This window comes from Amphibalanus amphitrite, unplaced genomic scaffold (genome assembly GCF_019059575.1).
Source record: "Amphibalanus amphitrite isolate SeventyFive unplaced genomic scaffold, NRLGWU_Aamphi_draft 000360F_arrow, whole genome shotgun sequence".
NCBI classification, from domain to species: Eukaryota; Metazoa; Arthropoda; class Thecostraca; order Balanomorpha; family Balanidae; genus Amphibalanus; species Amphibalanus amphitrite.
The window spans coordinates 483,754-499,586 of NW_024881854.1; the positions used below are offsets into that span (position 1 = coordinate 483,754).

At 46.6% G+C, this 15,833-nt stretch overlaps 1 protein-coding gene across 1 annotated transcript in view; it reads left to right on the forward strand.

The window, feature by feature from the left end:
* Window positions 1-3,314: 3,314 nt before the first annotated feature.
* LOC122389504 (keratin, type I cytoskeletal 9-like) overlaps window positions 3,315-15,833 on the forward strand; it is a 36,700-nt gene continuing 24,181 nt past the window's right edge. Inside the window, exon 1 of the mRNA XM_043381618.1 lies at window positions 3,315-3,608. Coding sequence (XP_043237553.1) covers window positions 3,315-3,608 — 294 coding nt within the window. The remainder of the gene's footprint in view (window positions 3,609-15,833) is intronic.

Consider the following 15,833-nt stretch of genomic DNA (forward strand, 5'->3'; position numbering starts at 1 on the left):
GACCTACCGTGACGTCATTTATGACGTCATCAAGGTCATATTAGTTTTTCGTCAATAACTCCCGATCAAATTGAGCTAGCGAGTCGAGAAAGCCACCAATGGACTCAGGAAGACCTGCCGAATCGAATGATATGCGACATGACCTCTTTCGACCAACTTCGTGACCTGGGGGTGCTGACCTGACCTTGACCTGAGGTCAACACCCCAAGTTGACCTGACCCGAACAAAAAGTATATCATTCGACGCGCCGGAGCGAGGCGAACACGATGCTGCCAAAATCGCGGCTCTGCGGCCGTTTTTTGCGAAGTTATTCGCCAAAAACTGAACCGTACCCTGGGGCACTTGACCTGACCTCAGAGGCAGGGCTGCGGAGTCGATGGATTTTCGGCGACTCCGACTCCGACTCCGACTCCGGCTTTCAAAAACCAGCTCCGACTCCGACTCCGACTCCGGGCAGAATTGTCGACTCCGACCGACTCCAACTCCCGACTCCGACTCCGCAGGCCTAGCAGGGCTGCGGAGTCGACAGATTTTCGGTGACTCCGACTCCGACTCCGGCTCGGGTTTCTAAAATCGACTCCGACTCCGACTTCGACTCCGGTCACAACTGTCGACTCCGACCGACTCCGACTCCGACTCCGACTCCGACTCCGCAGCCCTGCTCAGAGGTCACCGGTTGACCTAGGACCTTAACCCTCGCCGGACCTATTGGTTTTCTACATATGCGCCGGCCGAGGGGGGGGGGCGGGTACGACCCCCCCTCGCCGTTTCGCCCCTGGTGGAGCTAGCGCGTCGCGGAAAAAACGAGCGTGTGCGCCGTTACGAGACGCAGAGATTAGTACCCGATTTTAAGGTCCTAGGTCAACCGGTGACCTCTGAGGTCAGGTCAAGTGCCCCAGGGTACGGTTCAGTTTTTGGTGAATAACTTCGCAACAAACGGCCGCAGAGCGCCGATTTTGGCAGCATCGTGTTCGCCTCGCTCAGGCGCGTCGAATGATATACTTTTTGTCCGGGTCAGGTCAACTTGGGGTGTTGACCTCAGGTCAAGGTCAGGTCAGCACCCCCAGGTCACGAAGTTGGTCGAAAGAGGTCATGTCGCATATCATTCGATTCGCCAGGCCTTCCTGAGTCCATTGGTGCCTTTTCCGACTCGTTAGCTCAATTTGATCAAGAGTTATTGACGAAAAACTAATTTGACCTTGATGACGTCATAAATGACGTCACGCAAGGTCAACATTGCAAAAGTGACGCATCTAACCTTGCAAGGAGTGCATCAAATCACGATTCTGTGTGCTTGAGATAGTTGGAGATCGTTCCCGGCGCCAGAATAGCAGTTTGAACTTTTCCCCATTGACTTATAATGGTGAGGTCACGAAAATGACCTGACCTCATATGACCTTTAGGAAAAATCCGAGATATACAAGTTGTGGGACTCATAATGGATACTAGATCCTGCAAGTTTCATTTCCCTGTGACATCTCCTCTGGCAGTGAGGGCGTTGCGAAGTTGCGACATCTGAAGACCGTGCAGAGGTTCACTTATGACGTCATAGGTCAGTGACCTGACCTGACCCAACAATGCGGTTGGTGTCAAAAGATCCGGCTTGGATCAAAGGTCAGGTATGCCAAGTTTCAGCTCTCTATCGCCAGCGTGTTCGGAGCTATCGCGAAAAAACCCTATGGGGGGCGGCACCCGCCCCCCCTCGGCCGGCTAGGGTTAAAATCGGGTACCAATCTCTGCATCTCGTAACGGCGCACACGCTCGTTTTTCCCGCGACGCGCTAGCTCCACCAGGGGCGAAACGGCGAGGGGAGGTCGTACCCGACCCCCCCCTCGGCCGGCGCGTATGTAGAAAACCAATAGGTCCGGCGAGGGCTAAAGCGGCTCCGGTGGAGCAGTATCCTTTACCGCGTTTTAATTAAAAGAGCTCTCAGCAAAGCTCCAGGGGAGTACGGTGTACTCAAAGGTTGATCTCAAATCGGCCTATAACACTATGCAACAAAAAATGAAACATTTTCTGTTCCTGGAAAGCGACCGAATTTTTCTTATTCATTGGGTCCTATTATAACCGAAATGGGCATTAGTTTTGATCTGAAAATGCTTTTCCGGTTTTCAGAGACGATTTTCGATTTTTGGCCCCGAAATTCGGTTTTTGGACCACCGTCTCCGATGTAATTGAGTAATCGACTCGCGGTAACTTTCATCGCCTTTCCTATGCCACAAGCTTTCGAATGATATCTGGTTTTGCATATTTGCGTGCAAAAACAACGTCATAAATCTATGTTAAAGTAAGAAAATGTTGAAATTTTGTAAAAATTTGACATTTTTTTTATTTCATTTGAAGATAGAGGAAAAACTAAAGGCCCTATCCAAATTCTGAGCCCAGTTCCTTGAAGAGCATTCAATTTCCGTTCGGAAGGTACCTTTTTAGTGCATTTTATCGGATTCCTGTGGCGTACAGATTGAGTTAACCTAAACACATATCCTAAGTCATATCACATAGCATTAACCTGATAGCGTATGTTAACGCCATAGGATCAACGAGGGGTCAACTGAGGTCATGTTGTTGACCCCTTGTGACCTCGGGTCACACGCAGGAACTTACTTTTGAGCAGTCCTGTCGCTCAGAATCTTGATCTGTACCTCCATTTGTTTGAATGATTCTTCATGCACTGAACACATATTGTCATGGAAATGGCTGGGGGCCCGTTTTTCAAGTGACTCAATCTGGACGCCACAGTAAACCGATAAAATGCACTAAAATAGTACCTTCCGAACGGAAATTGAATGCTCTTCAAGGAACTGGGCTCAGAATTTGGATAGGGCCTTGAGTTTTTTCTCTATTTTGAAATGAAATCGAAGATATGTCACATTTTTACAAAATTTCAATATTTTCTTACTTTAACATAGATTTATGACGTTATTTTTACGCGCAAATATGCAAAACCGGATATCATTCCAAAGCTTGTGGCATAGGAAGGGCGATGAAAGTTACCGCGAGTCGATTACTCAATTACACCGGACACAGTGGGCCAAAAACCGAATTTCGGGGCCAAAAATCGAAAATCGTCTCTGAAAACCGGAAAAGCATTTTCAGATCAAAACAAATGCCCATTTCGGTTATAATGGGACCCAATGAGTCCAAAAAAAAAACGGTCGTTACTCAGGAACAAAATGCCTGTTGCGTAGTGTAACCAGCTCCCTCTAGACGAAAAATCACGAAAATATCTTACCGTCAACACTCTAAAAGGCTTACTGATGCCCACGAGACTCGGGTTTGGTTATTCATCCGCACCAGCACTTTTCCAAAGGACGATGGAGGTGCTCTTAGCGGGCATCCCAGGGACGTGCGTCTTCCTGGATGACGTCGTAGTCTCGGTTAAGACGCTGCAGGAGCATAATGTCGCACTGCGAGCGGTGTTGGCGCGTATCCGTGAGGCCGGACTGCGGCTTAACAAGGACAAGTGCGTTTTCCGAGCTCACAGGGAGGTGTACCTGGGTCATCAGATCAGTGGTGAGGGTATCAAACCGACAGATGACAACGTGGAGGCGATCACAGCGGCCCCGGAGCCGGAAAATGTGTCCCAGCTGCGCTGCTGGCTGGGACTGGTTAAGTTATATGGGAAGTTTCTGCGTGGTCTCGCCACTACGCTGTCACCACTGTACGCTCCTTTGCGAAAGGATGCTGTTTGGAAATGGGCGGACGCGGAAAAGGAGGCGTTTCAGGATGCCAAGCGCCTGTTACGGAGCCCTCCTGTTCTGGCACACTTTAATCCTCAGTTACCGATCACGCTGGCATGTGACGCCAGTCCGGTGGGGATCGGTTGAGTCCTCAGTCAAAAGACGCCGTCCGGCGAGCGTCCAGTAGCGTATTATTCGCGCACGCTCAATGAGACGGAGCGGCGTTACTCGCAAGCAGATCTACACCTTTTTACGCCCAATTTAGGCGGAAGTGCACACATTTCAAAAATAGTGCAGGCGATTTCGACGGTTCGGCATAGTGCCTTCATATATTGAATCGCGGCACGATATTCGTCATTGTGCACCCCACTCCGTCATAGGGTAGTTAAAAGTGGCCCAGGTTCAGACATATTGGACTTAGTGCAAATAATAATTCGTCAGGTTAATTTAATTTCGACATACGGCATGTGCTTACGGCAATGTTCAAATAAATCCAGCACGGTATAAATAAGCGATTATGTAAGCAAATCTCACCTTCCTACGCAACTTAAGCCCTCAGCAAAGCTCTGGACCTAATGAAGAATGTGGGATGTCACGTGAACGTGAAATGCGCTACACCTTTTTACGGCCAAATATAGAAATAGTGCACACAGTTCAGTAATAGCGCAACCGATTTCGACAGTTCGGCATAGCGCACCTCTTAGTTCGGCCAAGTGCATGATATTCGATAATAGTGCACACGTTTCAAAAGAAGAGCAATCAATTTAGAAGATGGTGCGCTCAAATTCAGTGAGCCGTAGGTTCAATTTCGTCATCGTGCACGGTTTCGTCATGTGGCCTGATAGTCGGCGTCCAGCAAAGCGATTTAGGCGATGTTCAAGTGAATTCGCTGCTAGGTTGGGAAAATATTTTTGAAAGCCCGTATCTGTCTGTCAAGAGTAGCGTGAATCTTGTTCAAAAACCTGCTCAAATGCAGTTTCAGCTCTCAGGAATTAACTTATCATTAGTCTCGCTCTAAGAACTCGGTGACACGGTCAAGTGGCGGTCACGTGGCATTCAGGGCTTCTGAATCGGGTGCATAACTTCGTTACTGGTTCAAAAAGATCAGAAATGCTATGGATTCTTGTTATCGCCTTTCAGCATCATGGCGAATTTGATTGAACAAAGCCGAAAAAATATTGCTCATGCCGAATATAAAAGCACCCGACGAATTATGTGCACTATGTCTTATATGATTGAAGCTAAGACACCCAGATGAAACATTAAATACCCTTTACCTTTTGCATTCAGAGCAGTGCAGCTGGCTACTTGATTTTTTTGCGTTGCTGACTGACTACGAGTGTCATTGGAGGCTCAGGTAGCGTGAAATGTCAAATAAAAATAGTTACTATTTATTTATGCAATGCCGTCTTACTGAACAGTGCCTAAATTACATGCGGGACCCCGAAATTGAAACGATCTGACGAATAATGTGCGATATGTCTAATATGTCTGAACCTGTGTCACTTTAAACCTGCACTATGACGAAATGGCTGCAATGGCCGTTTTCACGACGGAATAGCAGGCATCTATTTAATCCCCATTTGATCATTAAGTTCCTCAGGAATTTTAGTAGTTCTTTTTAGTAGGTTCCCCAGCTTTCGAATGAATGGTGCGTTAGTTTGCTATTTTTCTATTAAATATCACATCGATTTACTTTATCTAAGGATTTATCACTAATATCAACATAAAGCGTAAGCACAATTATAAAATTATGAAATTATTAAATACTAGTACAATAGTTAAAAAAAGATACTGAGTTGCCAGGCTACAAAGAACATATTCATTTATGGCGCACGACAGACATTTAGAAAGCAGCGCCCTGTTTTATTGCACGTTGCTAGCCGCTTCCATTGGGTTTTGCAGGCCGTCGTCATTGGTCGTTACACGTATGATGTCACGCGACTTGTGGCCTGTCACGGCTTGATCTCCACTAAATGAATGCAACAATGGCCTTTTAAGTTGATCTCTGTGGCCATCTGTCTATGGAGCGACCAATATGAAAGTTGGGTGAATTTACCGGGGTTACATGACTATGAGCAAGCAAATGTGTATCAGGAATGGATTTAGGTGGAGAATTGCGCTGGACCATGAGTGCTCGAACGCTCCCAATTCCACGCCGGTTTGGCTTTGGAGCCGAGACAGACGATGCGGGTCAAGGTCACCGCTGGGGTAACGGTGGATTGGGTGCGCCCGAGCACCCGTAACGCGGCACAATTCTCCATCTATGGATTTTCCTATTCGCTCAGCATTGTGATAGGCGTTCGTAATAGCATTTACTCTGCTCATGTACCTATCCCCGGTTATTTAAAAGAAGTTTTTGTGGGGGAATATCACGGCTTTAGGTACTCGGTGGCCCTATTCACGACTTTCAAAGAATGCTCCGATAACTAAACACCGCACAGACCTACTGCATTAGTGAATCTGACAGAATGTCTGTGGAATTACATCCCCCCTCACCACACCCCTAAAAACTCATCCAGTGTCCAAAACCACTTTTATCGACTCGCCAAAAAAAAAACACACACACACACACACACACATACACACACAAAGCATGGGGCATGTCAGCTCTCAGTTCATTTATTATTGTCTTTACCATGGTTCAATTGCATTGCGCGATTTAAAGCACGTGAGTGCCTATATAGTATATATGTAGAAAATAATATCTACAGCAAAACATCCAAAATTACAAAGGCTACAATGCTTAAAAAGTAGGTTCATCAAGGAAGCCCATTTTTACTTGCGTTGTGTTCCCAACCATGCGATTCCAACGCGGGCTATTCGCAACGTCTGTTAAGGCACGTTAACAACTGACAAGCCGCCACCGCTGCCACTTATTCATAGATGGTTGATATCGCAGCTTGGGCGTCAGCAGCGCGGCCCACAACGCGTCGGCGCCAGCGCACGCAGCTGTTGGCACTCGGCAGCCGGTGTTGCGACTTAACGGCCGGCCGGCCCCATGAAGGAGAAGCTCTTGGTGAAGCTTTGTGATCGCCTCATAGCCGCCTTGGATGTCATCTTTCTTGGCAGATCCATCCGTTCAGATGGTACGGTGCAGTCTGGATAAAGGACGAAGTCCAACGCCGCTAACCCCGCGACCGCCACCCCACAACGTGGCCGCAGACCGAACGGGCGTGAGGGCCGTAAGGGCCACCCCGCCATCCGGTAGGTGGCTGAGCAGCCGGGCGCAGCGGCGCCTGGGCGGCGGCCGCGCTGAGATGAAGTCCCAAACCGCCATGTCGCCATCACCGCCATCACCATTGCTGCAGCTGTTCCCAACCGCCTCAATCGCCGCCGTTTTGCCAGCAGTCGCGCCGCGGAATGGCAGAAGCTCCAGAGTAGCCTCCAGCGCCCCTCTCCGCACGTGTGCAGGTGCACTGCGGCCGCCGGGTCCGACGTCCAGGCAGAACATGATATTTCCATGCTGCTCCGACGGTGGGCTGGTCTTGTTTGGGCGTTCCTCCACTGTGACGTCGGTCACGCCTGCCCCGGCCAGGGCGCAGAGGCCGACGTGTCACCATCCGGTTGCAGTCCTCAGTCGGGTCGCAACGTGTACCTCTTCCGCAGCGTGGAGCGCGCTCCCGCTGGGCAGCGATACAGCCAAAAGTAGCATAGCATGCGGGCGGCCAGCGCTGCGCCGGACAGCGGACCCATGCCGGGGGTATGCCGGTCTCGGCCATTAGCGGGGTCGTCGGGGCCGAGGCTGTACATACAGCTGGTGACCGCGTGAGCCGCCAATCGAAGCTCACGGCTTATAAGCTCGACGCGGGCATCACACGCCGTCCCGATGGGAGCTCCACGACGCCGCCGCGAACTCCAGCGCGGCTCGCAGCGCGAAGACCAGTACGGACGGCCGGGGCAAACGGCGTGCGGGAGTCGCAGGCGACGTTCTGCGGACAGAAAGGGTTGGGCATAAGCTGGTCGGCAGGACACTCTTGAGCCGAGCCTTTGATGTAATTACAGATGATCCAGAAGCATGCACAAAAATTCATGACACACTATTCTCATTTATGTATTTGCTACATATGATATGATATACCAGCTCATGATCAGTGACGCATTCTGGGCAATATGTTCTAAAGTGAAGTAACTGAAGTTACAGCTTAAAAGCTTAAAAAAAAACAGCTTAAAAAACACACACACACATTCGATAGCTTATGAGAATAACATGCCTTGTGTGCTTAATGCAGGAAATTATTTTTTCACTTTTTTAGAAACAGCAAAAGAGTTATCAACAAGCCATTTCAACTATCTAAACAATTTTTATGGAAACTGCTCTAGCTAGCTTAAAGTTCCACAACGTTTCCGGAGCACCGTACCCAAACTCAGTTCATGTTACAAGAAAAAGCAGTAATAATGCCTCCTAATTTTGAATGAAATATAGGTATGAGTAATTTGATTTGGAAAGCAACAAATTTCCGCACATCATTTTAGCAAAATTACTATTTTCTTCAGCCATCAGGTTACACAAAACTATAGTAAACTTTATGATCTAGTTTACAAAAAACCAAAGCCCCGATTTTAACAAATGTAGATAAAATTTAAACAATTTAAAAAAATGTATCGTGGAGAAAATGAAAAGTGTAGATTTGTAAAGCCGGGATATTTCAATTTCACGGATTAGGCACTTAAAGAAATATCTTCACCTTTCTTTGAGCCACCAGCCTTCACCCAAGTTTTACACGAATGTAGTGAAGCAGACAATGTGGCAACTCAAAATTGTGATGGTTTGAGATAATTATGACGGTAAAAGAAAAAGCAACACAAGGTTCCTTACCCTCGTTTTTTCACATGGGTTCAGATGAGGCTTCAACTGTTGCCGACCTGAGGAGCTATAGGGACTTGAGCTTTCCAAAACTCAATTTCTAAGGGCACTGAGCAGTGTTTGGCTTTCACACGAATGCGATAGTAAGTTATATGAAGTTGACAAAGCAAGCAAAGCAAAGCATGATGCCCCGCGCGTCCGCCCGCGACCACGCCCCGCGTCCGACTCCCGACCGCCGCGTGACCCGAGGCGCCCGGCGGTCACGTGACCTACCGGCCGGGACTGCAAACGGCCTTCACCACCATTCTTGTATGACGTCATATCCTACTGAGGTGCTGATTGGTCGGAATTAGATACCTGAAGGTAATTATCTGCCGTAGTTATTTTTGTTTCATTGTTTTGCGTGTTTTCTTATATGAAATGTAATTAAAAAATTTGTCATATTTTAATCACCATTAAAACATAACTGAATAGGTATAAAAGAGAACTCGATATATACTTTCCTTGTTTTTAAGAATTCCGGAATTAGATACCCGAGGGAGCAAAGAGGGAGCAAGTTGCCACGCTGATTTAATACCTCATAGTCGAAAGGTGGGCTACTAGAACCAAAAATTGCTGTGTTTGTAAATAAATAAGTGATTTGAGGGCAAAAAATGCCCAGATTTAAACTTCTAAAATTATTTTGAACATAAAATATTTCAGTTTGAGGGATGTTAAGGCCTCTAAGGGAAGGTACTTTTTAGGTATCAAATAAGTTCCTCTGCGAAAGTTCCGTCGTGAAAACGGCCAATATGGCGAATATCGTGCCGCGATTCAATATATGAATGCAATATGCCGTACTGTCGAAATCGCCTGCACTATTTTTGAAATGTGTGCACTGCCGCCTAAATTGGGCCTTTTCATTACATTCATTAAAATCTCATTAACTTTATTAGCGGTAAAATTTCAATAATTTAGTGAAATTTCATTAGCAGCTTGTTTGAACGGCACCACGCTACACTTGATGAACAGCAAGAGCGTTTTCAAAAATATTTTCTAGATGGGGCACCGAATTCACTTGAAGGTTAACTAAATTGCGTTGCGGTACGCCGAATACCAATGCATATGACGAAGCAATGCACTCTGGCGAAACTGAAATCGCAACTACTGAAAATGAATGCATTCTCTTTTAAATTGCTTGCACTGTTTCGGAGCCGTGTGCACTATTACTGAATTTCATGCACTCGGCCCAAGAAGCGGTGCACTATGCCGAACTGTCGAAATGGTTGCACTATTTCTGAACTGTGTGCACTATTTCTATATTTCGCCGTAAAAAGGTGTAGAGAAGGCTTAGCAGTGGTGGCAGGGGTCAAACATTTTCACTTTTATTTAGCTGGCAAGACGTTCGTTATCCAAACTGATCATAAGCCCCTGCTGGATTTAACCCTCGCCGGCCGAGGGGAGGGGGGGGGGCGGGTGCCGCCCCCCCCATAGGTTTTTTTCGCGATAGCTCCAAACACGCTGGCGATAGAGAGCTGAAACTTGGCATACCTGACCTTTGATCCAAGCCGCATCTTTTGACACCAACCGCATTTTTGGGTCAGGTCAGGTCACTGACCTATGACGTCATAAGTGAACCTCTGCACGGTCTTCAGATGTCGCAACTTCGCAACGCCCTCACTGCCAGAGGAGATGTCACAGGGAAATGAAACTTGCAGGATCTAGTATCCATTATGAGTCCCACAACTTGTATATCTCGGATTTTTCCTAAAGGTCATATGAGGTCAGGTCATTTTCGTGACCTCACCATTATAAGTCAATGGGGAAAAATGAAAACTGCTATTATGGCGCCGGGAACGATCTCCAACTAGCTCAAGCACACAGAATCGTGATTTTATGCACTCCTTGCAAGGTTAGATGCGTCACTTTTGCAATGTTGACCTTGCGTGACGTCATTTATGACGTCATCAAGGTCATATTAGTTTTTCGTCAATAACTCTTGATCAAATTGAGCTAGCGAGTCGGGAAAGCCACCAATGGACTCAGGAAGACCTGCCGAATCGAATGATATGCGACATGACCCCTTTCGACCAACTTCGTGACCTGGGGGTGCTGACCTGTCCTTGACCTGAGGTCAACACCCCAAGTTGACCTGACCCGGACAAAAAGTATATAATTCGACGCGCCTGAGCAAGACGAACACGATGCTGCCAAAATCGGCGCTCTGTGGCCGTTTTTTGCGAAGTTATTCACCAAAAACTGAACCGTACCTTTGGGCACTTGACCTGACCTCAGAGGTCACCGGTTGACCTAGGACCTTAACCCGCGCCCCACTGGGGGGGGGGCTATTTATAGCCCCCCTCCCGTTTTTCTGCAATAACTTCCAAACCGCTTGACGAATCGACGCCAAACTTTCAGTACCTTCGGCTGCATCAATTTAACACCTTGTGTCAAAATTTGAACTTCGTAGCTACCATAGGTCGGCCGGAAATGACGTCAGAGTGACGTCATGTTCGTCCGATTTCGACGCAAAACATTGAACCACGGCAATCGCTCCCAAGAGCTCAGTTTTTAAGTTAGATCCAATTTCTTTGCATGAAAGGACTCAGAATTGACCGCGCTATCAAACTGCTATCTCGGATTTTCAAAATTGTGAAAATTTCGAAAATTTTATATAATAATATTCAAAATTTATATTTTTATATTTTTTTCAAAAAGTTTTTGACTTTTCGAAAAAACCGGAATATATGTGACAGAACGCATGATTATGACTAACCCTAGCAAGTTTTAGCTAAATATCTTAAAAAATGCCCAAGTTATACGCATTATTGCAAAAAATTCACAATTAATAATTTTTCAAATCAATTTTTCAGTACGTATTTGGCATCGTACACCAATATAAATGGCACCATCGTGTTCCTGAGCTCAAACTGCATCCAATAGACACCTTTTTTGTTGAAAAATTTCAACTTCAAAATTTGACCTTTTTTGACCTGAAAGTGACCTGACCTAAGCTAATTTCGACTCAAAATGACCTTGAATGACACAGACGACATCAAATTCGAAATCTATGGCCTAAATGGACCATAAAACATGTGTCACGTGACCGACGCATGATATAATATTTTCGTGACCTGTGATGACCTGACCCTGACCTGAAAATCAAAGTACAAGTTTGGTACCCTCAAGGTATCTAGAGCATCTGTTCACGAGTGTGGAAACCAAAAATGAGCCTGATCTGACTTGTAAGACGGTGGCCAGAGCCCAAAATGTGAACAAGCCAAAGTGCTAATAATTTTTACTTTGACCTGACCTGTGACGTCATCGGTGACCTCGAGGTCAATGAAATTAGGTTTCGCTCGACAGTTTTTCCGGGGCTATCAGACGCCGTTTGAATTTTGACGATCGGCCCAGTAGTTTCGGAGTTAGGAGGGGGGGCTATGAATAGCCCCCCCCCCCCCCCCAGTAGGGCGTGTTATACACAGACCCCAGTGGGGCGCGGGTTAAAATCGGGTGCCAATCTCTGCGTCTCGTAACGGCGCACACGCTCGTTTTTTACGCGACGCGCTAGCTCCACCAGGGGCGAAATGGCGAGGGGGGGGGTCGTACCCCCCCCCCCCTCGGCCGGCGCGTATGTAGAAAACCAATAGGTCCGGCGAGGGTTAATTGGCGAGATGAAATCGAATGGCTTAGCTGAAAAGTGTGTGGGAACTTTTAAACGCAGTTTCAAGAAGCAGCAGTCGGGATCTGTGCACACAAAAGTTTCGAGATTTTTGTTTCATTACCGAGCGACTCCCCATACCACGACTCGCGCTACACCGGCAGAGTTGTTTTTGGGGCGGCGTATGCGAACACCGCTGAACGCTCTAGTGCCTGATTTAGGTGTGACAGTGCGGCACTCAGGCGAAACAGAAATTGTATCGCGATCGGCACACGGTTGGTCGTCAGGTGGCCGTATGCGATGCTGTGTTTGTGTCTGCAGTGGACCAGCTCAGCGGTGGCGGGAGGAGGACGTGGCTGCCCGGTGTCCTGGTGGGGAGAGAGGGTGTGAAACTGTCAGTGCGACTCAGAGATGGGCGTGTGATCCATAGACACCTCGGCCGTGTGCGGACGTCTGGCCAAAATGCTTGCAATGCTGCCCGTCGCAATGTCAGCATTCCCAGTGTTGGATACCCTCCCTCATGTGTGCGTGAGCCGTCCTCACGGGCCGCTGAGACGTCGCCCTTGGCAACGGAGGCCGAGGGAGACGGCCCGGGGGGGGGGACGTTACGCTTTGCGAGACCGTGCGCGGCTCCGTCCGCCTGAGAGACTGTCTTATGTGTAAAGTGTTATTGGCGACTGTCCAAAAGTGTCATGTTTTGTCCTGAGGTGGAGGGATGTAGTAGATTGCCCCACCGCTGGCTGCGCCAGTGGCCCATGTGTCGCTGTACATACCTGGCCCGCCCCTGACACGGCCCGCGGCGCACGGCCTGAGCCGAGGCCGCGGTTCAATAAACCAGTACAGAACGAACCGCCGTGGTGAACAGGTCAATGAACTTGCATGTTCACATGCTGACCTCCGTGATGTGAGCTGTGTTTGGAGGGGTTTCTTGAGTTATGCGTTGGCTTCTTGGAAATTGTCGACATTCGACCTGAAAATCGGCGAAATTTTGCCTTCAATGACCTCTGGTGACCTGATCTTTGACCCGAAGTGATTTCGTCATTATTTATGGCGCTCTTTTCCGCGTAACACTACGTGGCCCAGGAGCCGAGTTAAAAGGGGGGAGGGTGTTCAAACGATTGTTGAGATTTCATGACAAAATTTCGAAACGCAAAATATCGAATCGCAAAATATCGAGTCGCATAGTATCGAAATCGCAAAATATCGAAATAGCAAAATATCGACTCGCATACCTAAATCGAAGTTGCAAAATATCGAAATGGCAAAATATCGAAAGAAAAATATCGAACGCCAAATATCGAAAAGACAAAATATGGAAAGCAAATTATCGAAAAGACAAAATATCGGATGCAAAATATCGAAAAGACAAAATATCGAAAACATAATATCGAAAAGGCAAAATATCGAATGCATAATATCGAAAAGACAAAATACAGACAGCAGAATATCGAAAAGACAAAATATCGAAAGCATAATATCTAAAGGACAAAGTATTGAATGCAAAATATCGAACAGACAAAATATCGATAAAGCGAAATATAAAAAAACGAAGGCATAGGCGGCACCAGGGTGGGATAATTGACGAGGCACTAAAACTTTATTCCATGACAACTGAACCAGTGACAACTAAACCAGTCACAGATGAACCGATGGCAAGTTAACCAGTAAACTGCTGAACCAGTGGACAACTAAGCCATAACTTGATTCAACCCTTCCCGTTATTGGCGTTTCATTAGAAGGAAACAGTTGCATTTGTTCTAAAATAATAATCAAACCTGATCAAACCTAATGAAACCTAACCCAACCTAACCTAACCTTACCTAATCTAGCCTAACCCAGCCCAACTTAACCCAGCCCAACAGCAACACAGCCTATGATGTTTTTTTTTCATTTCAAAGATAGAAGTGTCGGAAATGTCAGTGCATCAGCGATTCTTTTCAATATTCTACTTTCGATATTTTGTCTTTTCGATATTCTCCTTACCGATAATTTGTCTTTTCGATATTTAGCATTCGATATTTCGTCTTTTCGACATTCTGCTTTCGATAATTTGTCTTTTCGATATTCCGCTTTCCAAATTTTGTCTTTTCGATATTCTGCATTCTATATTTTGTCTTTTCGATACCTATTTTGTCTTTCGATATTTTGCCTTTTCGATATCTTGCCTTTCGATAATTCGTCTTTCGATATCCTGTCTTTTCGATCTTTTGTCATTCGATATTTTGTCTTTCGATATTTTGCGATTTCGATATTTTGCGATTCGATATTTTGCCATTTCGATATTCTGCTTTTCGATATTTCGCAACTTCGATATTTTTCCATTTCGATATTTTTCCATTTCGATATTTTGCTTTCGATATTTTGTCACTTCGATATTTTACCTTCGATATTTTGCGATTCGATATTTTGAATTTCGATATTTTGTCCGGAACCCTGTTCGAACAGCCCCCCCCCCCCCCCCCAACAGGGTGTGGAAATCCAGGACCCCCAGCGGGGAGCGGGATATGATGTTGCTCCCATGGCATTAGGGTGGGTGTCAAGGTCACCGGAAGGTCAGGTCAGGTCATTGACCTTTGATGACTTCGGTTCAGTTTTTTTTTTGAATTTTTCATGTTTCTGGCTTCTGGGCTAGTTTTTGGACCTGAATTCACATTTAGCATTAACCCGCGCCCGGCTGGGGGTCCTGGATTTCCACGCCCTGCTGGGGGGGGGGGGTGTTTGAACACCCCCCCTTCTAACTCGGCTCCTGGGCCACGTAGCGATAAGCAGAAGGCGGCGTTCGAAAGAGCGTCAAAAATAATGACGAAATCACTTCGATCAATTTTTTGGTCAGGTCAAAGGTCAGGTCACCAGAGGTCATTGAAGGCAAAATTTCGCCGATTTCCAGGTCAAATGTCGAAAATTTCCAAGAAGCCAACGCATAACTCGGGAACTAATAGAGCTACAGCGCCGCGGAAAAGCGCATTCGATAGCCCTACTAACGCCCTTTCTGAGCAATTCTCTCAGATTTGACCTAACGTCAACGGTTTTGCCTGCAGGGGGCAAAAACTGCAAAAATAGCCGATTTTTTCGGAAACAGTTTTTCTGCAATAACTTTTGACCCAAGCCTCATACGAGCTTACTTTTACCGGCATCGTGTTTCTCTCGTCAAGACGCATCGAATGAACTATAACTTGACCTTGAAAGGTCAACTTGAAAATTTGACCTCAGGTCAAGGTCATGACCTGACCGGAAAGGGTCATGTTGCATATCAGTCGATCCGTATCGTCGAGCTGAACACATCTAAGGTGTTTTCATCGCTCTAGCATGCCTCTATCAAAAGTTATTTGCGAAAAACTGTTAGATACCATTCGTGACCTAAGATGACCTCAGGGCATAAGCAGGGGTCACGGACACCATTTTCATGTCCAGTGTGTCTAAACCACTTGTAATTCAGTGTTTGGGAGTGTTTATAATGTCTTTCGTCCAAAAGAGACGCATTTCAATTTTCTCCCATTGACTTATAATGGGGAGGTCGCAAAATTGACCTGACCTTAGGTCATCGATATCAAAATTCTGAGATAAACATTTTATACATGCTATTGCTCTTAGCAATCGCTGAAAGTTTCAAAGCGATCGGTCACTCGGTGTAGCTATGACAGACATTGAAACTTTTTATGAGGTGAGGTCACTTCAAGTGACCTGGTGACCTGACCTTGAATGACCT